This window comes from Equus asinus, chromosome 22 (genome assembly GCF_041296235.1).
Source record: "Equus asinus isolate D_3611 breed Donkey chromosome 22, EquAss-T2T_v2, whole genome shotgun sequence".
Classification (NCBI taxonomy): Eukaryota; Metazoa; Chordata; class Mammalia; order Perissodactyla; family Equidae; genus Equus; species Equus asinus.
The window spans coordinates 55,288,179-55,311,016 of record NC_091811.1 but is presented as its reverse complement, the minus strand read 5'-3'; the positions used below and the strand labels follow the sequence as shown (position 1 = coordinate 55,311,016).

Here is a 22,838-nt window from a genome sequence, read left to right as displayed (position 1 = left end):
TGTGGGTCCTCACCAGGGACAGCAGCAGGGGCAGACACCCCCCTCCCCCCAGCAAAGGCTAGAGGAGGGGTGGGCCCAGGCGGCAGGAGCCCAAATGAGATTTTGAAGAGGGAGCTGGAGGGTGGGGGGTGGAGGAGAGGAGGAGGCGGGCGGGGGCAGTGGGGCCGGAGCTGCTGATGTATAGCGGTTTCATAACTTCCTCAGTATTAAAGGCAGGTTCATGGGGAGGGCAGCGCCATTAATCACCACGCTGAATGGGGCTGGGATTTGCTGAGAGGCGCGCTTGCTGTCTGCTGCGGCCGCTGGGCTCGGGGCGGGAGGGGGCAGGAAGGGATGCCCCTCCTGAACTAAGGGGTAAGACCCCAGGAATCTATTCTGGGTGTTGGGCAAGTGGGTCCTTGCCGGTAGGGGAGGAAGTAGGGGGGCGGGCTGGGGACCCTGGCAGGAAGAAGGATGAGGATGAGGAGGGGTGGGGCAGGGGCTAGGGGAAGAGGGGCAGCCACTCCCTCGGGGGACCCTGGGGGAGAAAAACTGCGGAGGGAGGACTGGGCATTTGAACATGAAATTGATCACATGTAAATATAATGCAAATGACATGCAAACGAGCAAGGATTCTCTGGGTCCACAGCTCAGGCATTCTCTATTTTGGATTGAGAATTGGGGCCAATTTGCATCTGGTTGCATGTCCAATGCGTTGTTTCTTTATTATTAATATTTTTAGAGGAAGAACTCAAGGTCTCACTTGCTAAGAGGGTGAGGGAGCCAAGGTGGGGCTGGTCCTCTGGGCTCCCAGGGAAAGGGCAAGGCCACCCCTTCTCGCGAATGGTAGCTTCTGGAAAAATGACATGCCTGAGTGACAGTGAGGGAACTGAGTGGCAGGACTCCTGAGCTACGTGCCTGAACTGATGGGGTGGAAGAGGCAGAGGCTTGGCAGCGAGGCAGAAAGATGGAGAGAGACAGACAGATCACCACAGCTTCGGGGGCAGACCCTGAGCAGGTCAGATGGGGACGCATCCTATATCCTCCAAGGTAAGCATTGTCAGCGTATCTTCCAGGTGAAGGATGAAATGATCAGGCCAAGGTCCAGAGAGGTCATGATCTTCCTAAGGTCACACCACTGGTAAGTGCCAGACCCCCAACTCCAAGTTGCCCTGAGAGGCCAGTGTTCCTTTCAACCCACCACGAAAGCTTCTCTGAATGAGGTAAACCAAGATAGAGAGCAGATACTCATGTTTTCGACAAGTATTTGTTGAGCACCTAATAGGTATAAGGCAGTGGGCCTGTGCTCAGGAGAGAGAGGACTGAGTGTTGACCTCTCAAAGCGCACAGTCTAGCAGAGGCTATATGGCATCTAGCCATAAGTGAAACCCTGAACAGTTGGTGACAAGGGGCGCCAGGGAGGTACAAGCAAAGGGAGGGCCAGGGAGTGCTTCCAAGGGGAGGTGGCATTTGACACAGGCCTAGGGGAGTGGGTAGAATGTGTTCAGTGCTAAAGATGGGAGGGAAGAATGTTCTAGATGAGGGGGACAAGATGGGCTGTTGTGCAAAGGCAGGAGAGGAGGGTAAGTGGAGCTCTCCGATGTGTTGGAGCCAAGAGTGTGTGGGGAGGAGTGAGGGAGGTCACGCTGGGATGCTAAGTGGGGGTCAGGAAATGAGAGGGCTGGGAGGCCACGGCAGGGGTGTGCGTGTTACCTGGAGGCCCGCCGGCAGGAGAAAATAGGGTAAATCATTCATTCGGTCATTGATTCAGTGAACAGACATTTCTGGTACACCACCATGCACCAGGGCTGCCGTGTAGCTCAGGATGCAAAGCTCAGAGGTGGTCCCTCCTTCAGGAAGTTCGGTCAGCAGCAGTGTCCTCATCAGTAAATGGGGATACAGTCTGTCACCCACAGTGTCAGTGTGAGGATTAGATGGGAGCATCCACATAAAGTACTTGGGGCGGTGGCTGCTGTCGAAGGAGCACTCAGTCAAGGTTAGTTATTGTGGTGTCATCCTTATCACAGTCCTGAGAGGTGTGGGGTGGAGGACAGGGGCAGGGCGACTGGTCAGCAGTCTGCAGAAAAACTTGGGGAGAGACAGCGTGGGTAGGAAGGAGGGGACAGTTTCAAGAGGGCTGCAGGGACAAAAGAAGGCAAGTGACAGAGCCAGAGACAGGGGCAGGGAAAGTGCGGTCTGGGAGCACTGCCGCGGGAGGAGCAGGGCTGGGAAGACTCATCCTCAGCCCGTCAAGTCTCTGCTCTGTTGCTGGTTCACTGGGGGTGGTGGGGAGAGGGCAGAGCAGGGCGGGGTGGGGTTGGGTAGGCTGGAAGCTGGGGTTCTTGGGTCCCCTTCCTACCTGGCTACTTGGCCCCTCTTCCAGACTCCTCTTGACTCCTCTTCTCAGTTGCTTAATTCAGTTCAACCTGTGGGAGATGTTCCTCTTGCTCTGCCAAAAGTGTAACCTCTGTCCTCCCACTGCAGGACTTGGGGAGCAGTCCAGTCCCCTTGGCTGGCTGGCTGAAGTCTGGGTGGTCCCCTCAGGATAATTGCTCTGGACAACTCTAACACCACTCAGACAGATTGTCCAGCCTCCTGGCCCGACATCTCCCACCACTGCATCAAGCCAAATTACTCAGCCCCCCCCAGCCCCGGGCTCTGCTGAAATCCGATTAGCGAGGAGAGAGCTGCGCTGAGCTGACAGCTCCTCCGATAATTGCTTCCCAAGTAAGCGATGCAAATCAGCCCATGCGGCCTGTCCCTGCTCCTCTCCTGGGGACCCAGGCGTCCAGGCCCCAGGAGAGGGAGAACACCTGAGCTGGAGAGACTTGGAAGCTGTCACCAGCTTCCAGTTAAGTGGCCATCAATCCATAAAGCTGGTCTGTGCTGCCTGGGGACCGAGGTGGGGAGGCTGGACCAGGGACTCCACTGGCTGTGCATTTCTGACTTAACTGATAGGGTGTCATTCTGCCCCCTACTCTCACCCCTTGGAGAAGAATCCTATGTACCCATTTCCCAGGAAGGTAGATGAAGGCAGAGATACTGAAGACACAGAGGCAAAAAGATGGTTGAACCCGTTAGGAAACAAATAGATGAATTCACAGCCTCACTCTGTGGTTGTCCAGTTCTGGAGGGAGGAGGGAGTGGGACCTGAAGGACCTGCAGATTGCTTTCTCCATTGTGTGTCCCCACTCCACCAGGCTGGGGGAAGACATTGCGGGTTAAGTCCCCAAGGAGTGGGGATGGAGCTGCGATATGATCTCTCTATGGAGGCTTGGGGAGCCTGGTCAAACCTTGAGACTTTTGTGCCTGTACCAAGGAGGGCTTGTCCGTGGGGTGCAGTGGCCCTTGCTCACCCCACACACCAGGGACCCCTCTCCACTTCCCTAAATCCAGGGCCTTCTAAGGGCCTGTTAATGCCTTTTCCTTAATGCCTTTCCTTCCTACATCTACCTCAAGTTCTTTCTTTCTCTGACCCCCTCATCCCCTCTCCTGCTGATCTTAGGGGCCTGAAAAGTACTTTCCTTGCAGGCCTCAACCTAGCCCCAAACCTAGCCCACATGGGTGCCTGCCTTCATGTAAATCTCCATGGATGAGTTGCCCAATCTTGTCCTCTGTGTTATGGGTCTGATATAGCTCTATGGCCTGAATCTTGGGTCCTCGGACTAGCATCTGCCTGACACCCTAGCACATGGTCATAACAATAACTAACCTTACAGAGCACCAATTCTGTGCTGGGCACCGTGCTAAGCACCTTAAGTAATTAAGTCATTTAATTATCACAAAAGAAGACATGGATTACAATGATTATCCCATTTTACAGCTGAGCTAACTGAGGCACAGAGAAGTTAAGTAACTTGCCCAAAGGTCACCACTGGTAAGTAGTGGAGCTGGGATTCAAATTCAGGCAGCTGAGTCCAGAGCCCACATTCTACAGGCCTCTGCTATGTCGCATCTCCTCTCCAATGCCCTGTTAATGCTTATGATGCTGACTGAGAGAGGGCAACGCCCAGTGGCGTGGAGCTGGGGGACATGGCTACACTGAAGGTCAAACACCAGAAGCCCTTTGGGGTTCCCTAGAGGTGGGAGCTGACAAGGGTGACACCTATTACCTGGGGAGGGGAAACATGGCCCTTGCCTTCTCCAATCCCCGGTATCTATTTTCTGCGCTGGAGCTCTGCAGCTAGACAGTTCCCCTTCCCTAACTCTGGAGGCAGGGGAAGGGCTGAAAGATCCACCTAAAAGCCCAAGCTGAGAGTCAGAGTTACGACCTCCAGAGGCCGATAGATGTCGCTCGTGGCCCAATACAGCCCCGGCAGCCCCCGGAAACCAAAGGAAAACAAGCCAGCAGGTTAACCCCTTCCCGCCTGGCTCTGGCCCCAGGAGCAGGCTGGTGGGTGGCAGAGGGCCCTGGCCCAGGCCTGCCTGGCCCCTAGAAAGTGACCCATTCCTAGGCTCTGTCCAGGCCACAGCCTGGGTCCACTTCTGCTGCTGCCCCACAAGTTCTCTCCATAAATCACAGCCAGCCAGCCCCTCGGAGCCTTCCCAGAGGGCCAGGAGACTAAGACATGGACGAGGCAGGGAGGGACGGCCCCACCCCAGCCCAAGTTTCATTTCTCGGGCTCTATTTCTTGAAAGTCTATGGGTGTCTGTTTCTAAGCACTCCCACTTCAGGAGAGCTCCTCATCTCCATCTTCCCTGAGGGGGACTCCCCAGGTGGAGAGGGGTAGCATGGACCAGACAGAGAGGAGGCCCCAGGCCCCTGTGGGTCAGCTACAGTGACTTACTGTGGGTTGCCCAAGACTCGGTTTCTTCCTATGTCTGCATTCCCTATCTCTGGGCTCCCTGGGGCGAATGGGCTTACAGTTACAGAAATAGTTATTCAACTCCTCCAGGAAGTTGAAATTGGGGCTAGGGGTCCTGGGGGATCTCTGCTTGCGTGTCAGTCATTTCACTCCTTACTGCCTTGCCAGAAGCCGACTTGGAGTGTGGAGGGGCTGCCATGATGATAAACTGGAAGTGCTTGGCAAGCAAGCGGGGAGGCGTGGGGTGGGCAGGAGGGCTGTCCAAGGGATGGTGAGGCTCCTAGAAGTCTTAACGATGAGATGACACCACAGTGTGGTTTCACCTCCTCTCTAATTTTTGTTCCGAGACACACAAATGAATAGATCCACGGAGAGAGAGGAGCCTGAGGTGGGAGTCGGTTCTAGAAGCTCAGGACACTCTTATTTCAGTCATTCCAGAGGAAGAAGCAGAGACATGGAGATAGATGTACACAGAGGGAGACAGAGACACAGAGAGAAAGTTCCACAAGAGATTAGGGATAGAGATACATTCACACAAGCAGAGAGAGGCAAAGACACAGAGAGGGAGAAAATCTGGCACAAATTAAACCTCAAGAAAGAATGGACATTGTGAGGTGGATGATTAATTCAGTTTCCAAAGTCTTGGAAGGGTGGAGGTAGTTTCTCACCTTTGGTGTCAGAAGGTCACTGTTCATAGTTCCCTGAAGCTCCTGCTGCCCCCATGAAGTTTTTGTCTGTTGGTAGGAGAGCATGGGAGGCTTGGGGATAGGGTAGCATCCTTGTTCTCTCACCTCTCCCTGTTCTGGGGTTCATTGGTCTCCTTCCTTACCACCTGCAGGGAGACCTTGCTTTTCTCTTATCTGAGTCATGGCTGTGCTGAGGTGTGCAGAGGGTGGGAGAAGCCAGAAGATAACTGGCCTTAGGGGGGTTTCCAGTCTAACGAATATATTATAGCCAGGACATAGAAACAGACCTAGACAGAGGACAAGAACAAAACTAGGAGTGGACAGCTTTGGACATTGGTACTGGGATGAGGAAGAGGGAGGGAACAGACTGTTAGGTGCAGCCATGGGATTAGGATGGTCAGGAAAGGCTCCTGGGCAGAGTATTTGAGGGGATGGGAGAGTACAGGGCTGGGCAGAAAGCAAGGCAGAGAAGGGAGAGAAGTCAAATGGTAAAGCTGTGGAGACAGGGGTTTGGACAGTAATCAGAGATGTATGAGTCTCAAAGCCATTAGTGAAGAGTTGTTAGGAGATGCCAGAAGTGCCTCCGTGGATGTTCTATATACAGCCCTTCCAGGGCTGCAAAGGAGAAGTCTCTTATACCAGGGGCAGCAGGAGGGCCAGAAATAGGCTCCAGCCATTGTTAATACCCTCAGGTGGGTGAGAGATTGGGGATGGCTGAAGCTCCCTGATTAGCAATCACTTTGGGAAAAGTGTTGTGAATGAAATTTTGAAAGGGTGATGACCTTTAGAGCTAGAACCCAGCATCTTCGAGGTCCTCACAGAGCCTGGCCTCTCGTCCCAAGACTTCTCAATTTACCCCGATGTAAACAATAAACTACAACCCCCAGCATCACTTAGTGCTCATTTGGCTCGCCTTCCGGGGATTTGAGCATTTCCGGCGGAAGTGGCCTCGGCTACGCCAATCTCCTTCCCTAAACAAAGTAGACTACGATTCCCACTGTCCTCCGCGCCAGGGGTGGGTGGGATAAGAAACCGGAAACCGCACGCGGACCTGGACCAGGTGAGGCAGTAGGGGGCTGGAGGCCTGGGGCTCCGGGGCAAGCTGAGGGCCCTCGGGGGTCCGGGGCGGCAGCAGGCCGGGAGCTGGAATGCCGGTGTTTTGGGGCCGCTCGCTCGGTCTGGGACTCTCTCTCGCGCAGGAGAGCCGAGCCCACGGAACTGCCCTGGAGTCTTGCGAGGACGCGGCTTTCCCGTCGGGCGGAGCCCGCGGGCGGGCGCGGTTTCTTAGGGAGCCTTAGTCCTCGGCCCCCTCGGAACCAGGAGGAGGGATGTAGTGGTCTCTGAGTCCACGCGCTGTTATTGTTATTCGCAGTGTATTATTTATTCTTCGTTTAAGGATTTGCTGATTGTCCCTGTGGATCCCTGGAGTGCCCCCAAGGGACAGGGGTGTGGAGTGTTCTGGATTCCTTCTTCACTTCTGGGTTTAGTGTCAGAGAACCTAGGTGGCCAGACATAATCGCTGGATCACCCTCTGCTTCCTTTGCAGTTAGTGTAATATGACACTGTGATTTATAAAGTATCTACATTTCTTGAGTTTCTGGCTCTTGGTCACTCTAGGTAGGACTTCCAAGTGCCTCCTTTGGGCTCCCATAGTGTTTTGTTCAGGACATTAAAAGCTCGAATCACAGTATATGTACAGTTGTCCTTCTGTCATCTCACAGTAGTCTCTGAGCCTGGCCTACCTTTTACTCATTTTGGATTTGTTTCTTACCAAGAGACTGCCACAGTGCCTGTCACGCAAAAGACTCATAAATATTAGAAAAAATAAATGAGTTAACAACTGGTTGTAGGTTGGATGGAATTTGTTATTTTCATTTCATAGAGAGGAGAGGTAAATGATTTGCTAAGAGATTCTTTTTAGAGATGAAAGTAGGATTAGACTTTGAGTCAATTGACACCTAACCTGTGGCTCTTGCAGTCAGGCTTTGAAACTCTGGAACACTGGAAATAAGGCCTTGTCATCTTGTGTACCACCAGCCTTGCTGTCTGCAGCATAGGTCTCTAATGATCAAATGTAGGCCCAACTTAAGACTTGAGAGAGATCCCAGAGCTGGAGCAGCCAATCCACTGATGTTGGCACGGCCTGGGCAAAGCAAAGCAAGGGCTCCTGAAACATCTGAGTTCTGCACATCTCCCTTCTCAGCTTGTTTGAGTCCAGTGGGCCCTGGATAACCACCTGGGCAGATCAGTTAAAGGCTTCAGAGATCAGTCTGAGGAAGGAGTTCTTAAGTTTGGTCCCTGATTTTTTCTTTCTCACTTCCCCCAGGCCAGGGTCAGAGAACAGGTTGATAGATCGAGCTGTTGGGTCAGCCCGGAGTTCCTCCTGGGGGAAGAGGTTACTCTTGACCTGGGCAAGGGGTTGAGAGGAAAGAAGAACCATGGTCCTTGCCCTGTGGGGGCGGCCTAGACGTGATGGAAACATGCCCAGAGCCTGACAAGCCCTCAGAAGGAATCAGGCAGAGTGCAAAGTGGGCAGCTGAGCCTTGAGTGAACTCAGGGTATAGAACTGGAGAGGAGGGGGCAGGTCCCGTGCCCGAGTGGTTGGGTTCGCGTGCTCCACTTCGGCGGCCCAGGGTTTCACCAGTTTGGATCCTGGGCATGGACATGGCACCGCTGGTCAGGCCATGCTGAGGCGGCATCCCACATGCCTCAACTGGAAGGACCCACAGCTAAAAATATACAACTATGTGCCGGAGGGCTTTGGAGAGAAAAAAGGAAAAATAAAATCTTAGGGGAAAAAAAAAAGAAATGGAGAGGAGTCCATCAGGAAGGGCTCCTTGGTAGAAGGTAGTTTTAAACAGGATTGAAAAAGAAGGGAATGGACAGAGCTGAGCAGGTGTTTGTTGACTAACAAGAGCTGGGACCTTGGAGATATGGAGGGAAATCGAACAGGGCCTGGCCTCTGATCTGCTCAAATCTAGTTGGGCAGGCAAGGTGTGAATTCATGAAGAAGCCACTAACCATGGTGACGCGATGGTTCTTAGCCTTCACCAACCATCAGAATCACATGGGGAAACTTGTTTAAAATCCTGATTCCCAGGCCTCACTAGACCTACTCGTGTGGGATGGGGTTGAGGAGCTGTGGCAAATGTGCAGTGTCCTGAGGAGGGAAGGCATTACCAAAGGAGCGGTTTGAGCTGCATCTTGAAGGATGGGTACGATTTGGATGTGTGGAGCGGCTGGGGAGTCTGTCCTGGTTGACTTGAGGAGTAACTTTGCTTTGGGTTTGTAGAAATGGCATGTGCCAAGTTTCGGAAGTTGGGGTAGGAAAGGCATTTTGAAAGTGTGAGTGGAATGATCAGGCTGGAACACTGGGTTTGCATGGGAGTGGTGAGAAGGAAGACTGGAAGGAACGGCCTTTGCAGGTGACAGAGGTCACTGGAGTGCTCCCTCTGCCCCCCGCCTCCTCCCCTTACTTCCCTCTTTGTCTTCCCCTTTTTCCTTCCTCCCTCCCTTCCCCCTTCCCCTCTTTTGTTCTCCCCCCCTCACTTACACATAACATTTCTTTCCATCCTTTATATCAATCTTACGAAGTGGATATTATTCTTAGTATAGATGGTCCCTGACTTATGATGGTTCGACTTATGATTTTTCAGCTTTACGATGGATGGTGCAAAAGCGATAGGCATTCAGTAGATCCAGTACATCGCATTTTGATCTTTTCCTGGGCTAGCGATGTGAGGTAGGATACGCCTGTGACGCTGGGCAGCAGCAGCGATCTGCAGCTCCCAGCCAGCCACCTGATCATGAAGGTAAACAACCGGTACGCCTACAACCCTTCTGGACCCATCCAACCATTGTTTCACTGTCAGTACAGTAGTCAGTAAATTACATGAGATATTCACCACTTTATGATAAAATAGACTTTACGTTAGATGATTTCGCCCAAGTGTAGGCTGATGTAAGTGTTCTGAGCACGTGTAAAGTAAGCTGGGCTAAGCTATGTTTGGTAGGTTAGGTGTATTAAATGCGTTTTCCACTTACGATATTTTCAACTTAGGAGGGCGGCCAGCCCCGTGGCCTAGTGGTTAAGTCAGGCGCACAATGGACTTATCAGGACATAACCCTGTCCTAAGTCGAGGAAGATCTGTATTTGGTTGAGGAAACCTGAGGCTCTGACCATGGTTACACAGCTTGTAAGAGTCTTCTCTTTTCTTTTTTCTTTTTTTTTTTTGAGGAAGATTAGCCCTGAGCTAACTACTGCCAGTCCTCCTCTTTTTGCTGAGGAAGCCTGGCCCTGAGCTAACATCCATGCCCATCTTCCTCTACTTTCTATGTGGGACGCCTACCACAGCATGGTGTGCCAAGTGGTGCCATGTCTGCACCTGGGATCCGAACCAGTGAACCCCGGGCCGCCGAGAAGCGGAACGTGCAAACTTAACCACTGTGCCACCGGGCCGGCCCTGTAAGAGTCTTTTCTGTGTCTGGTGGTCATCTCACTCACCACTGAGGTGGGTTTTTTTGTTGTTTTTTTCTTTTGGTGAGGAGGATTGGTCCTGAGCTACATCCGTTGCCAATCTTCCTCTTTTTCCTTGAGGAAGATTGTCCCTGGGCTAACATCTTTGCCCATCTTCCTCTATTTTGTGTATGGGATACGGCCACAGCATGGTTTAATGAGTGGTCTGTAGATCCATGCCCAGGATCCGAACCTGCAAACCCCGGGCTGCCACAGCGGAGTGTGTAAACTTAACCACTACACCACCGGGCCGGCTCCCTACTGAGGATTTTTGAATGTGGGCAAGAAGCTGGGCTGGGGTTTTAGAATTAGCAGGGGGCTGATCGAAGTCTCCCAGGCAAGATGGTTTGGGTGGTTAAGAGCACAGCCTTGAGTCACATAGTTTGGGTTCAAATCCCAGCTACATTACATGCTAACTGCGTGACTCTGGGCCAGTGGCTCGATCTTGCTAAGCCTCAGTCTTCTCACCTGTAACATGGGAGCAATAATCCCCACCTCCTGGGGTTGTTTCGAGGCTCAATGAGGTGTATCTGGCACAGAGCCGTTGCTCGCCACCTGGAAGCTGTTGTAATTAGCCCTCTAATTAGTCTCTGGGCTGTGGCTGTGCACCTGCCTCTCATTCCTCAGCATCCGTTTCCAGGACACGGGCCATCCTGGCTTGGCTCGTTTTATTAGGGATGATGTAAAGGTGCTGAGAGTTTGCCGCCCGTAAATATTTATTGAGAGCCTACCATGTGCTTGGCATGGCCTAGGAACTCGTGACTCAAGACCTGTGCCTGATGGAAAGTGGGGGATGGTTGCTGGTTATGGGCTATTCTCAGCAGGTGATAGAGGAAGAGGAAGGATATTTGAAGCGGGGAGAGGACAGGCCCTTCGTTACCAAGAACTGAGATGAGCTCAGTCCTGCGTGGAGGTTGGGGGATGACTGACACAGTCTCTTTTGAGCTCAAGAAATAGTACTAGGGGCCCTGGCCAGCCTGGATCCCTCCCACTCTAGGGCTGAGGACTGATGGGGCTACTGTCCATCTCTTTTCCAGGTGACAGTGACATGGCTGTGCCCCAGGCCTTCCTGCTGGGGCCCCTCCATGAGCCTGCAGGTGGCCTGATGGAGCCCCAGCCCTGCCCTCGAAGCTTGGCTGAGGGCTTCCTGGAGGAGGAGCTTCGGCTTAATGCTGAGCTGAGCCAACTGCAGTTTTCAGAGCCTGTGGGCATCATCTACAATCCCGTGGAGTATGCGTGGGAGCCACATCGCAACTACGTGACCCGCTACTGCCAGGGTCCTAAGGAAGTGCTCTTCCTGGGCATGAACCCCGGACCTTTTGGCATGGCCCAGACTGGGGTAAAGGGCTTGGCTTCTCCTGGCGGGTGGGGTGGGAGGCCCCAAGGTGGATGCTTGCCTGCGTGTGCTGTGGAGGAGGAGCATGTGCATGGCTGCAGCCCCCATCCCCTCCCAACACACACACTGGCTCCTGTGTTCTCAGACAGTCTCCTGGCCTCACTGCCGTAGTTAACCCAGCACATTAATGGTAGTTCCGTTTCCCCTGTGAGCTGTCCACTAATTGCCTCTGAGAGCCCTGTCTTCCGCCAGCCTCATCCTTACCTTGCCGGATCTCCCCTCTCCCTAGAGTGTGGTTGGGGTCAGGAGAGGGACCAGGGCTACCATGTCCTCAGGGGAGACTGCTTGACAGGGGTGGGTCTGGAAGAGATGCCAGGCGTTCAGGCATCCTGGGTTCTGTTTCTTAGCTGAGGAGTGGTTTGGAGCAGAGCCAGGTTCCAGGACCTACTTGCTTTCCTTTCAGACCTCGCTGTGAGTGACTGCCCCTCAGTTGGGCTGCTCGGCAGGTGGGGGAGGGGAAGAGGCTGCAGGGCAGGAGGCTCAATTGCTTTTATTGACCTCAACTGGGGGATGAAGGGTGATCAATGATGATCGATGGAAATGACAGCCTGAAGCTTGGGGCTGAGAGGACACCCAGAGAGCAGTGGTCAGCCCTGTCCTTGTGCCTCCTCTGACCCTGGCTCCCTTTCTGTGTCAGACCATCTGTTTGTTCCCGGTACTACCCATCACGCCCTGGGTAGGGCCAGATATCCCTATGTACTTCCTGTATGTGGTCCCAAAGGCTAGTGGGGTAGAGGCAAATAGATTCTTCTGGACCAAAGTCCACAATGAAAAATTGGAGAGACGGACAGGATCAAACCACAGGGCCAGGAATCCTTGTCTCAGGCCTTTGGTGGTGGTGGGTGTGTGTGTGTGTGTCTGCAGGCTAGATCCTCCTGGAAGGTGGAAAGGGGTCTAGAGCCCAGGCATCGGGTCTCCAGTGTGAAGTCCTCATGTCTCTCTCCTTCCCCACAGGTGCCCTTTGGGGAAGTGAATGTCGTGCGGGACTGGTTGGGCATTGGGGGCCCTGTGCTAACCCCTCCCCAAGAGCACCCTAAGCGACCAGTGCTGGGACTGGAGTGTCCACAGTCAGAGGTGAGCGGTGCCCGATTCTGGGGCTTTTTCCGGAACCTCTGTGGACAGCCTGAGGCCTTCTTCCGTCACTGCTTTGTCCACAATCTGTGTCCTCTGCTCTTCCTGGCTCCCAGTGGGCGCAACCTCACCCCTGCTGAGCTGCCTGCCAAGCAGCGAGAACAGCTTCTTGGGGTCTGTGACACGGCCCTCTGCCGGCAGGTGCAGCTGCTGGGGGTGCGGCTGGTGGTGGGAGTGGGGCGGGTGGCTGAGCAGCGGGCACGACGGGCTCTGGCAGGCCTGATGCCCGAGGTCCAGGTGGAGGGGCTCCTGCACCCCTCACCTCGTAGCCCACAGGCCAACAGGGGCTGGGAGACGGTGGCCAAGGAGAGACTGAATGAGTTGGGGCTGCTGCCACTGCTAACAAAATGAGTGCCCCTGGGGCACATAGGACACAGTCAAGGCCCCACGTCATTCTTGGGCACGCAGATCTACACGCCTCCTGGACAAGCAACAAGGTCATCCTCAGCTCCCCGCTTCCCGGGAACCGCGTTCTTTGATCATTGGAGCTGTCTTCCGACCCGCTCGGGCAGTCTTGACACTGCTCCTGCTTGCCCTCTGATCCCTGCTTTCGTCACCTTCCTTTGAGCATTGCCTCTTTGGCTCTGTGGTACCTAGCTCCACAGAGAGTCAGCACCTGCAAACTGCTCTACCTCACTGTTTCCTTGGGAGTCTCTCTTCAGCTGAGAGTCACCCACACAGTGACTTCTGAGGTCATATTTGCTGTTTTAGAGAAAAGATCCTGCCAGGATCCCCACCTGTCCTCATAGAACAGGTTGCTTCAGCTGACCCCTTTCCTCACAGGGACCAGGACAAAGCATGGGGCAAGGATGGTAAGAGTGAACTTCTTATGAGAGACTGAGGCTGGATCAGAGGGAGAAAGAATTCAGTGTGGCAGAGTGGGAAAGGCCCGAAGACTGGGATTTTCATCCCAGCTTTGAGACTTGTGAACTTTATGACTTGGGACCAGTTGATTAACCTCTCCAAGCCTTAGGACCCTCATCTCTAAAATAGGGATCCCTCCCCATGGGGTTGGTGTGAGGGTTAACTGAGACAACCCTTGAGAGTGCCTTGCATAGTGCCTGGCACAGGGGTACTCGTTACACCTCTTGCCTCCGGGCTGGGGAGTCACTGCACTACAAAGGAAGCCCCTCCACCCTGAAGACCCTGCTGGGGGGTCTGGGCCTCCTCCTTGGCCAGGCGAGGGGCAGATTCTAGCCTTGCCAGCAGTGGACCAATGACTTTATGAAAAACCCAGCTTATGATTTTTCAGTCTTAAGCATTAAAAGCTCCTAAACCCTTTGTCTTGGTCCTTTCCCCTCCTGCATGTCAGGGATGGAAGGTGGTCGTTTAGATGTTCCTCTCTCTTACCTCTTCACTGTTTGCAAAGGGTTCTCTTGGGTAGCTGAGGGCGTTGATGTAAACAGACCAGTTGCCTTACCAAAGCTGCAGGGTCTCCGTTAGAGGCCTGTCCCGCAGTTTGGGGACACTGCGGGGAGCAGGGGTGGGTGGATGGGAGCCTGGGATCTCCAGCTAACTCGTCTCTTCTGTCTGCTGCATGACTGGTTGGCGGGCCCCTTTGGTAGGGGCCAGGAGAGTGCTTCGAGTTGGGAGCAGAGCAGGTCCTGAGACCACCTTCCTGAGGAACACACGGTCGAGCTCTATCTCTTGGGACAGGTGATCTCCAGCTTTCAAAATTAAGATTTTTAGTACAAGTATCCCCCTCCTCCAGCCAAAGTGTATAATAAAGATTTTTTTTTAACAGATTGGCACTTGAGCTAACATCTGTTGCCAATCTTTTTTCTTCTTCTTCTTCTCCCCAAAGCCCCTCAGTACATAGTTGTATATTCTAGTTGTAGGCTCTTCTAGTTCTGCTATGTGAGATGCCGCCTCAACGTGGCTTGATGAGCGGTGCCATGTCTGTGCCCAGGATCCAAACCAGTGAAACCCTGGGCCACCGAAGTGGAGTGTGTGAAGTTAACCACTCGGCCTCAGGGCTGGCCCCATAATAAAGAATTTGACAGGCCTTTGTCCTTGGTTCCTGGGAGGGAGACTCTTAAGTCCTTGGAGTTTCCCAAGTGATAGAAGGATCTTTGTTACCACTGGTGGGCCCCTCAGACCATGCCTGAATTTATGCTAATATTTGACTCAGGCTGAGGGCTGACCATGCCAGTGAGACCAACCATGTGGTTAGAAGGTTGGGACTTTGAGCCAGGTGATATCAGCTTTACCTCTAGGGAGGGTAGGGGGGCTGGAGATTGAGTTCCACCACATGGTCAATGATTTCAATCAATTATGCCTACACAATGAAGCCCTAATAAAAATTCTGGACACTGAGGCTTTGGTGGACTTCCTGGTTGGTGAACACATGGATGCGTCAGGAGGATGATGTCTCCTGACTGCACGGAGAAAAGACATGGAAGCTGTGTTTGGGGTCCTCCCAGACCTCACCCTGTGTGTCTCTTCATGTGGCTGCTCCTGATTTGTAAACTTTATAATAAAACTAATTGTAAGTAGAGTGCTTTTTTGAGTGCCGTGAGTCATCCTAGCAAATTATTGAACCTAAGGGGATCATGGGAACCTCCAGATTTGTAACCAGTAGGTCAGAAGTGCAGGGGACCCCTGTACTTGCCACTGGCATCTGAAGTGAGGGCAGTCTTGTTGGCGATTATGCCCTGAAACCTGTGGAGTATGTGCTAACTCCAGGTCGTTAGCATCAGAATTGCTGACAGTTTTGCACCCCCACATGCCTCAGACTCCTTTCCTCTCTTTCTGCTGTCACTGCTAGTCAGTGCCCCACATTGCAGAGCCCTGGATTAGGCCCTGTGGAATAATTGCACAGAGAGAGAAGCCGTTGTTCCCTTATGTATTTAGCTGAAGTAGTCAGGGAAAGCTCTCTGGAGGAGGTGGCATTTCAGGTGGCCTTAGGGACTGGGAAAGTTTTGGAGATCCTACAGAAGAGCATTGTTATGTTCAAGGGGTGGTGAGTAGATTAGAGTTGACTTGGCCCAATTGGGAGAAAAAGCTGGAGAGGGAGTGGGCCAGCTTGTGAAGGGTCTGGAATGCTAAACTAATCTTTGAGAATTTAAAGTCCAGTGGGGAAGTGAGATGCATAGAACACACACATTTGAAACGCCCAGATGGGGATGAAGGGGCAGGCTGTACAGGAGGCGGAGCAGTGCCATGGGTCAGGAATGGGAAGGGAGGGGACTGGCGTATGGGGCAGATGTCCTGGCAGGTAGCAGAGGTGGGTGAAAGCCTAGAATTGGGTGAGAGTCATGAGAGGGTGGGGCTGGAGCTGGGCAGTGCATAAAGGCGCTTGAACAGTAGTGACCAGGGTGATGACTTGAAGGCAGAGGTGTGGCAGAGTCACTGCTGGGTCTGGCTTCTAGGGGGGCTCTTGTGCTCAATTCTTGGGTGCATCTTGTCAGGGAGAGGCTGATTAGGGTCCTGGGCCTGCATTTTCCCAAGGACACTGCATTAGTCTGCTAGGGCTGCCATAACAAAAATACCACAGACTGGGTGGCTTAAATGACAAATTTATTGTCACACTTCTGGAGGCCGGAAGTCCCAGATGCAGATGTCAGCAGGGTTCGTTTCCTCTGAGGCCTGTCCTGAGCTTGCAGATGGCTGCCTTCTCGTGGTTGCCCCATGGCCTTTTCTCTGTGGGCACCCCTCCCTGGTATCTCTCTCTTATGAGGACCCTGATCATACTGGATTAGGGGCCCAGCTTTATGACCTCACTTAACCTTAATTACCTCTTTAAAGGCCGTCTCCAAATACAGTCACAATGGGGGTTAAAGCGTCAACATATGAATTTGAGGGGGCACAATTCAGTCCATAACAGGCACCTGAAGTCATGTCACTGCTTTTTCTGTCCCCCACCAATGTCAGCCTCTCACAGAATAGGGTCCTCAGGAGTGCCTTTTCTCCAGTCTAGGGGTCGGGATGGAGGCTGGTGTGGTGGGTTAGCTAGCTGACAGGACGAAATCCCGCCAGACTGCCCCCGCCCCCATTCTAGAGCAGGTTCTTCAGTGCCAGTAAGAGCGTCCTTGGGGAGAAGAGGCTCACCATTTCCCGAGTCAAAGGGAACGGAGACTTCAGTCGCTACAAAACAATATTGTGAGAGGGATTCTAACTGAACTGAAAGGATTTGGGATCTTCTAGAATTTTGCAGTCCAATATAGTAGCCACTTAAATGTAAATTAATTAAACTTAAGTAAAATAAATTTAATTCCTCAGTTACTAGCCATATGTCAAGTGCTCAGTAGCCACCCCTGGCTAGTGGCTACTGACTGGATGGTGCAGATTTGGAGCATTTCCCTCACTGCGGAAAGTTCTGTTGGACAGCACTGATCTAGACATCAGTGGCTTACAACCCTGCTGTGAATCAGAAGTCACCCGTGGAGGTTTTAAAAAAGGCAAGCATCCCAGCTCCACGAGAAGAGATTTTGATTTGGGAGGTTGGAACGGCAGCCTGGTGTCTATTTTTACAGGATCTCTTTGAGCCAGGATGTGCAGCCAGGTCAAGGCAGCACGGCACTGAGTGCCTTGAAGGCAAGGAGGGGTCTCGTCACTTCCTTTCCCCAGTGTGTAGCCCCACACCTGGCACAGAGTGGGGGTTCAGGATGAATGTGCGAGTGATGCATGAGCCAGGTTTTGGAGATCTACCCCAAGGTGCCCATCCAGTAACATGGGTGTCCCTGGCGTGTGCTGCTTTTGCCCAGGGGTGGTGACTCAAGTTCTGGTCCAGAGGAGTGATGAAGGCTTCCCGGTCCCACCCTGATGCCTGGGCATGCACACACACACTCTCACACACTCGGTAAGACACCAAGGCTGTCCTTGGGGTGGGGTGCTTCTGAGACACGGATGGAGTATGTTGGGGAGGAAGGAGACTCTTCCTACTCTTTTATTTTCTCTGTGCTGAAACGGGGTGGCTTAAAGGAAGATTGGGTCTTGAGTTCGACCACTATGTGGTCCTTCACCTACCTTTCTCAAGTCAACAAATGTTTACTGGTGTCAGCTGTGTGCTGTCACTGTGGGGAGTGACAGAGGTGAATTAGATGATTCTTTGCCCTCATTGTTGCTCACTGTCTGGTGCCAGGAGATACACGCATATAATTATAGTACAAATCAAAGGGAAAATGTGTTGTGAACAAGTTCTAAACACAGCGTTCTGGGCACATTGACCGAGGAGGCGATTAGCCCTCAGAGTGTAGGTGGGAAGTGTGGAGAGGACTTGAGCGGAGAGTTCTTCTCTCGACACTTGCTCAATCTTGCTGCCTCCGATGGAGTGGCTTTTCGAAAAAAGAGACCACAGTGACAGTTATCGCCAAAGATTTCTCAACCCCAACGGCAAGGGGATAGGACACAGGCTGAGGGGAGGGGCTTGGAGCCAGGAATGGCGGGAACCAAGGGTTGGGCGTGGCTCTATGGGGGATGGGAAGTGGGGCTTCCTCTTTGATCTCTTGTTCTGTGAGCCTCTGGGACGGAAAACCACAGCAGGTTGTGTCAGGGGGTGTCCAGGTGCTGGAGCAGAAAAGAGCAGAAACAGCCTGGGCAGAGCTGGGCAGAGAAGACAAGTGGAAGGGAGGGAGGGAACAGAGATTGTGGCCCAGACCAGACTAAGTCTTGACTCCTCAGATGGTCTTGTGTAGGAGAATGTAAGCTTATTGTCTATTTTTTCCTAATGCTCCAAAGAAGGAAATAATTTCAACTGGAGCATGCAGCATTGAGGTTAGACACATGGATAAACTTCCCAGCTATGACCATCAAGTGATGCAGAAATAAATTGCTTTGGGGGAAGCTGAATTGCTTTCTTCTTCAGAGGCCTTAATGCCAGCCTGGCCCCAGCCCAAGCTTACCAGTCAAGGTTGAATTATAATGTATTTGGGAAAAATTTCTCTCCCTTTTTCTCTCGCTCCCTGTTTTGTTCCTCATTCTGTCAAAAACAAAACAAACAAAACTGCAGTAGTTTTCCTGCACGCCTCCTTGCCCATTCTTCTGCCCCTACCTTCCGCTCAAGGATGTCAGCCTGACGGCAGCCTCTAGGCCTGGTTCGCAAAGGGGGTGGCTGAGAGCCCAGAACAGTCCTCCATGGTGGCCTGTGCCAAGCCGGGTTGCCATTTCCATTTTCATTAATTGAAGCAGCTTGACCCTGATCATTTCAGGCCAGCAATTTCCTGTCTGCTGGTTTGGAGTGTGTGGGAGACAGGCCTCAGCAGGTCATTCTGTCCTTCCATCTATCTTGACGGTGCTAACTCCCAGTGCAGGCTGCAGAAAGAGGTCTCCCACTGCAGTTGACAGGGGAGAAGGCCAGCTTCCCACGGACACCCAGCCTCACCCCTCGGGATCACGAACTTTCTGTCTTCTTAGGAAGGCCTTCCTGGTGTCTACCCTCTAGCCTACCTGTTGTGATTTGGGTTCCGTTTTGTTTGTTTCTTTGTTCAGTTTTAAGGAACTTGATGACTGTTGCCTCTCAGAACCTCGTCTGATGACACTTTCTGCTGTGGATGGGGAGAGGAACAAGGTGTCTTTGAAGGAAGGGTTTGCCCTCAAACTCTGGAAAGGCACACAGCTGCGCCATCGGAGTGTGATGGCTTTGCTCTGAGTGTGAGAGTGAATGTAGTTCTGCTCCTTACCTGGCTTTGAGGAAGGTCTCTGTGTCACCCATGAGGTCACTGAATTAGCATGATCTTGTTCCCATGTGTGGTAGCGTCGCTCTGTAAGAACCATTCAATGGGGAAGGCCATGTTCCCGCTGGAGTGTGGCTCTCCAGTGTATCACATGCATTTGGTTATTTTTGTGATCCATGGGTATCTTTTGTCTCTTCATTTTTTAAATCTTTCAGATGGACACGTGTAATTTAGGGTGACCCATTTTTGCTGCTGTTTTGTGTTTGTGTGTCTGTAGTATTTTCATGTAGCCTCTGCGTTTTCATACATCTTCAGGGGACTTGTGTCTTTCTGAGTGTCCTCTGGCTCCGTCTGGGAGCGGGGAACAGAAGAAGGAGCCCCGACACGAAGGGGAGCCGTCGGGGTGGGGGGAGCGTGTTGGGAGGGGGTGCGCTGCAATCTGTGACTTGGAAAACAGATTTGCGGAGGCGGCGAGCAGCCCGGGCGTGCGGAGCGTGCGGGGCGGGGGCGGGGGGCCGCTCTGGCCCCCAGCTCCTCCGCAATCCAATTAAATAACATTTAAATGCATAACCAGCCCGCGCGGCGATGAGGCTGGAGATTGGAGCGGGCGCGGCGGCGGCCGCGCGGGCGGCGTTTTGTGGAGCTCAGCGATTCTGGCGGCAATTTCCCCGCTCGGCGCGGCTTTTACGAGCCGGCTCCCGGCGCCCGCGCCCGCTCCGCCGCGCCCGCCCCGCGCCCCGCGCCCCGCGCCCCGCGCCGCCTCCGCTCTGCTCTCCCTCGCCTTCTTTGCACTTTCTGGTCTGTCCCTGCGCGTGTCTCTCCCTCTGCGTCTCTGTCTCTGTCTCTCCATCTCTTTGGGTAGCCTCTGCTTCCCTCCCTCTCTGGCTGGCTGCTCCTCCGTCTCTCTGTCTTTCTTTGGGCTTTCTCTGTCTCTCTCTCTCTCTCTAGGTGTCTGACTCTCTTGCACCTCCTGTCTCCGGCTCTTGCCATCTGTCAGCTTTTGCTTCTCTCCCGTTTCTGCCTCTGACTGTGACCCCTTTTGCTGGCTGGTGCCATCATCGCCATCTCATCAGAGCCTCTGTTTCTCTTTGCTTCAGTTTCCTTGTCTTTCTGCCCTTTGCATCCTCCCACCCCAAACTCTTCCCCTCAGATCTCCTGGCCTTTTCCCCAAGGCTCAGAGGCCTGTGGCTGGGCTGTTGGGGCCTCCGGGCTCCAGCATTCCCGCCTCAGCCTGACTGCTAGTGTGTGTAAACGGGGCCTGATGACTGGGAGCAGTCAGGAGGGGCAGAGGAAGGAGAGGAAGCGTGGGTTAAGAAGAGGGAGAGCAGTGGTGGACTTACTATGTACTCACAACTGGACGATGGTGGAAATAAGTGTGTCCTCAGTGAGTGGCTGGCGGAGACCCATCCCTCTCCGCATCCTTCAGGAGCAGAGCAGAGAGGACCGCCACACTCAGTGCCAGGGGAGTGAGCCGTTTCCTTTGCAGGAGGTCCAGGAGAGTCCCAGAGGGATGTGATGCCGTCAGAGCTTGAGGCTCTTCTGAGGGTCAGGTGGAGAATGGGGTCCTTCCTGAGGAACCAGGGTGGGGCAAGTCACCCATAAGGAGGAAGACAGAGAAAGCAAGATGAGCCTTTTTGTTTCTTGCGCAGGACCAAACTCCATTGTCTCCTCTTCCTCTTCCCTCCCTTTCTCATCCCTGCTCAGGCCCCTCAACATATGGAGCCTGCCATTTACCAGATGCTACGTGCCCATGCAGATTTCTGGGGAAGAGCATTCCCGACAAAGAGAACAGCCGGGGCAAAGGCCCTGATGTGGGCATGTCTGCCGTGTTGGAGGAACAGCAATGAGGCTGATGTGGCTGGAGCAGAGAGAATAAGTGGTGAGGTCTAAGGGGTGATGGGAAGCAGACCATGTAGGGACAATAAGTCACAGGGAGGCTTCAGCTTTCACTCCGAGGAAGACGGGAAGTCACTGGAGCAGGGGAGTGACTCGATCTGCCTTGTATTTTTACAGAAAATTCTTACTGCCACGTTGAGAATAGATTGAGAAAACCAGGCCAGAAGTGGGGAGACCAGTTAGGAGCCTATAGCAGTGGCAGGTAAGAGAAGATGGTGGCCCGGGTCAGGGAGGCGGCCGTCGAGGTGGTGACGAGTGGTCCAGTTCTGGACATACTTTGCAGAGAGAACCAAGGGATTTGCTGATGGGCAGATGGAGGGTGAGAATGAGTGGAGTCAGGCTGAGACCACGGTGCTGAGTGACCAGAACCATGGAGTCGTCATGAAGCGATTTGGGGAGTCCTGCAGGAGGAGTGACTTTGGGGAGAGTCAGTTTGGGACGTGTTAGGTTTGAGAAGCCTGATGAGCATCCAGGTAGGGGTGTCTAGTAGGCAGATGGACACATGGGTCTGGAGTTTAGCGGTGAAGTCCAGGCTGGAGGTGGAAATTTGGGAGTCATCAGTGACACTGGATGAGATCGCCTAAGGAATGAACACAGATAGAAAATAAAGGACATCCAATGTCCGAGTCCAGGCATTTCAATATTTAGAAGTTGTGGAGTTGCAAAAAAAAAACAAACCCCAAAATGCTGAGACATCACAGTGAGGAAGATTTGGGGATGGGGTATTGGGGGCTCTTGGCTTGATCATTCTTTTTTGTTCTCAGCCACCCAGGTGAGCACACCCTCATTGGGCAGTATCTAGATGGCCCCAACCCACTCACTAGGCCTCTGCTTCATTCTCCTCCAAACTCTGCATACCAGCCAAGCTGACCACCTTGTGCCATCCTTGCTCAAAGACCTTCAGGGGCTCCTGAAACTCTGCATTCTGGTATTAGAGCTGGGGAAAGAGAATTGTGCCGAGAAAGGGCCTGAAGATCTTGGTTTACCTTTACTGCTTTGCCAGTAGGGAAACTGAGGCCCTGAGACACAGTGACTTGCCCAAGGTCCCTCTACCAGAAGGTGGCCAGGGATCCTAAGACATAGTTGAGTGCTCTTTTTTTTTTTTTGAGGAACATTAGTCCTGAGCTAACATCCACCGCCAACCCTCCTCTTTTTTTGCTGAGGAAGATTGGCCCTGAGCTAACATCTGCGCCCATCTTCCTCAACTTTATATGTGGGATGCCTACCACAGCATGGCTTAGATAAGTGGTGCGTAGGTCTGCACCCGGGATCCAAACCAGTGAACCCTGGGCAGCTGAAGCAGAACGTGTGAACTTAACTGCTGTGCCACCAGGCTGGCCCCAGCTGAGTGCCCTTTATGCCCCCCACCCCCACCCCCACCCCCACCCCCACCACAGTGCCTTTTGGATCACTTCTCAATAAGAAACAAATGTTTACTGAGTACCTGACTATATGCTGAACCTGACCACATCTCACAATGCCCCCTTATACAGTCGTAGCCAAGGCACCGTTTCTCCCGCCTGCGCTGCTGACCACAGCAGCCCCCGGACGAGTCTCCCCTGCTTGTCCCCTACCATCCGTTTTTCACACAGCAGTCACTTCCACCTGAAGCCCCTACACCGTCTCCTGAATCTGTGCTTCTTGCTATTTGTATGTCCTCCATCCCAGAGCCCCTGCGCTGGCCCCCTTTCCCTCAGTGGTGACCTATTTTCTCCCCTCTCAGCCCCTAGGCTGGAGGGTGCTGGAGGGGCTGTGGCTGTCCTGCCTTCATGGGGGTGTTGTGGGAAGACCCCTGTTGTGGGAAGCCATCTGCCC

General features: G+C 53.1%; 1 protein-coding gene across 30 annotated transcripts in view; it reads left to right on the top strand.

The window, feature by feature from the left end:
• Positions 1–247: 247 nt before the first annotated feature.
• Positions 248–22,838, top strand: part of SMUG1 (single-strand-selective monofunctional uracil-DNA glycosylase 1) — a 36,742-nt gene continuing 14,151 nt past the window's right edge. For 17 of the 30 annotated variants that reach the window (XR_011496909.1, XR_011496911.1, XR_011496910.1 and 14 more), the window contains exons 1-6: positions 6,417–6,530; positions 9,127–9,282; positions 11,024–11,325; positions 12,337–12,456; positions 20,832–21,006; positions 21,141–21,225. Coding sequence is in view for 5 of the 30 variants with exons in the window: in XM_070494285.1 (XP_070350386.1) it covers positions 11,035–11,325; positions 12,337–12,864 (819 nt within the window). In the remaining 25 variants the exon portion in view is untranslated. Of the gene's footprint in view, positions 355–1,055; positions 1,121–6,416; positions 6,531–9,126; positions 9,294–9,824; positions 9,982–11,023; positions 11,326–12,336; positions 15,011–20,831; positions 21,007–21,140; positions 21,226–22,838 lie in introns of those variants that run through there. The other 13 variants (XR_011496915.1, XR_011496914.1, XR_011496903.1 and 10 more) reach the window with 12 other exon arrangements.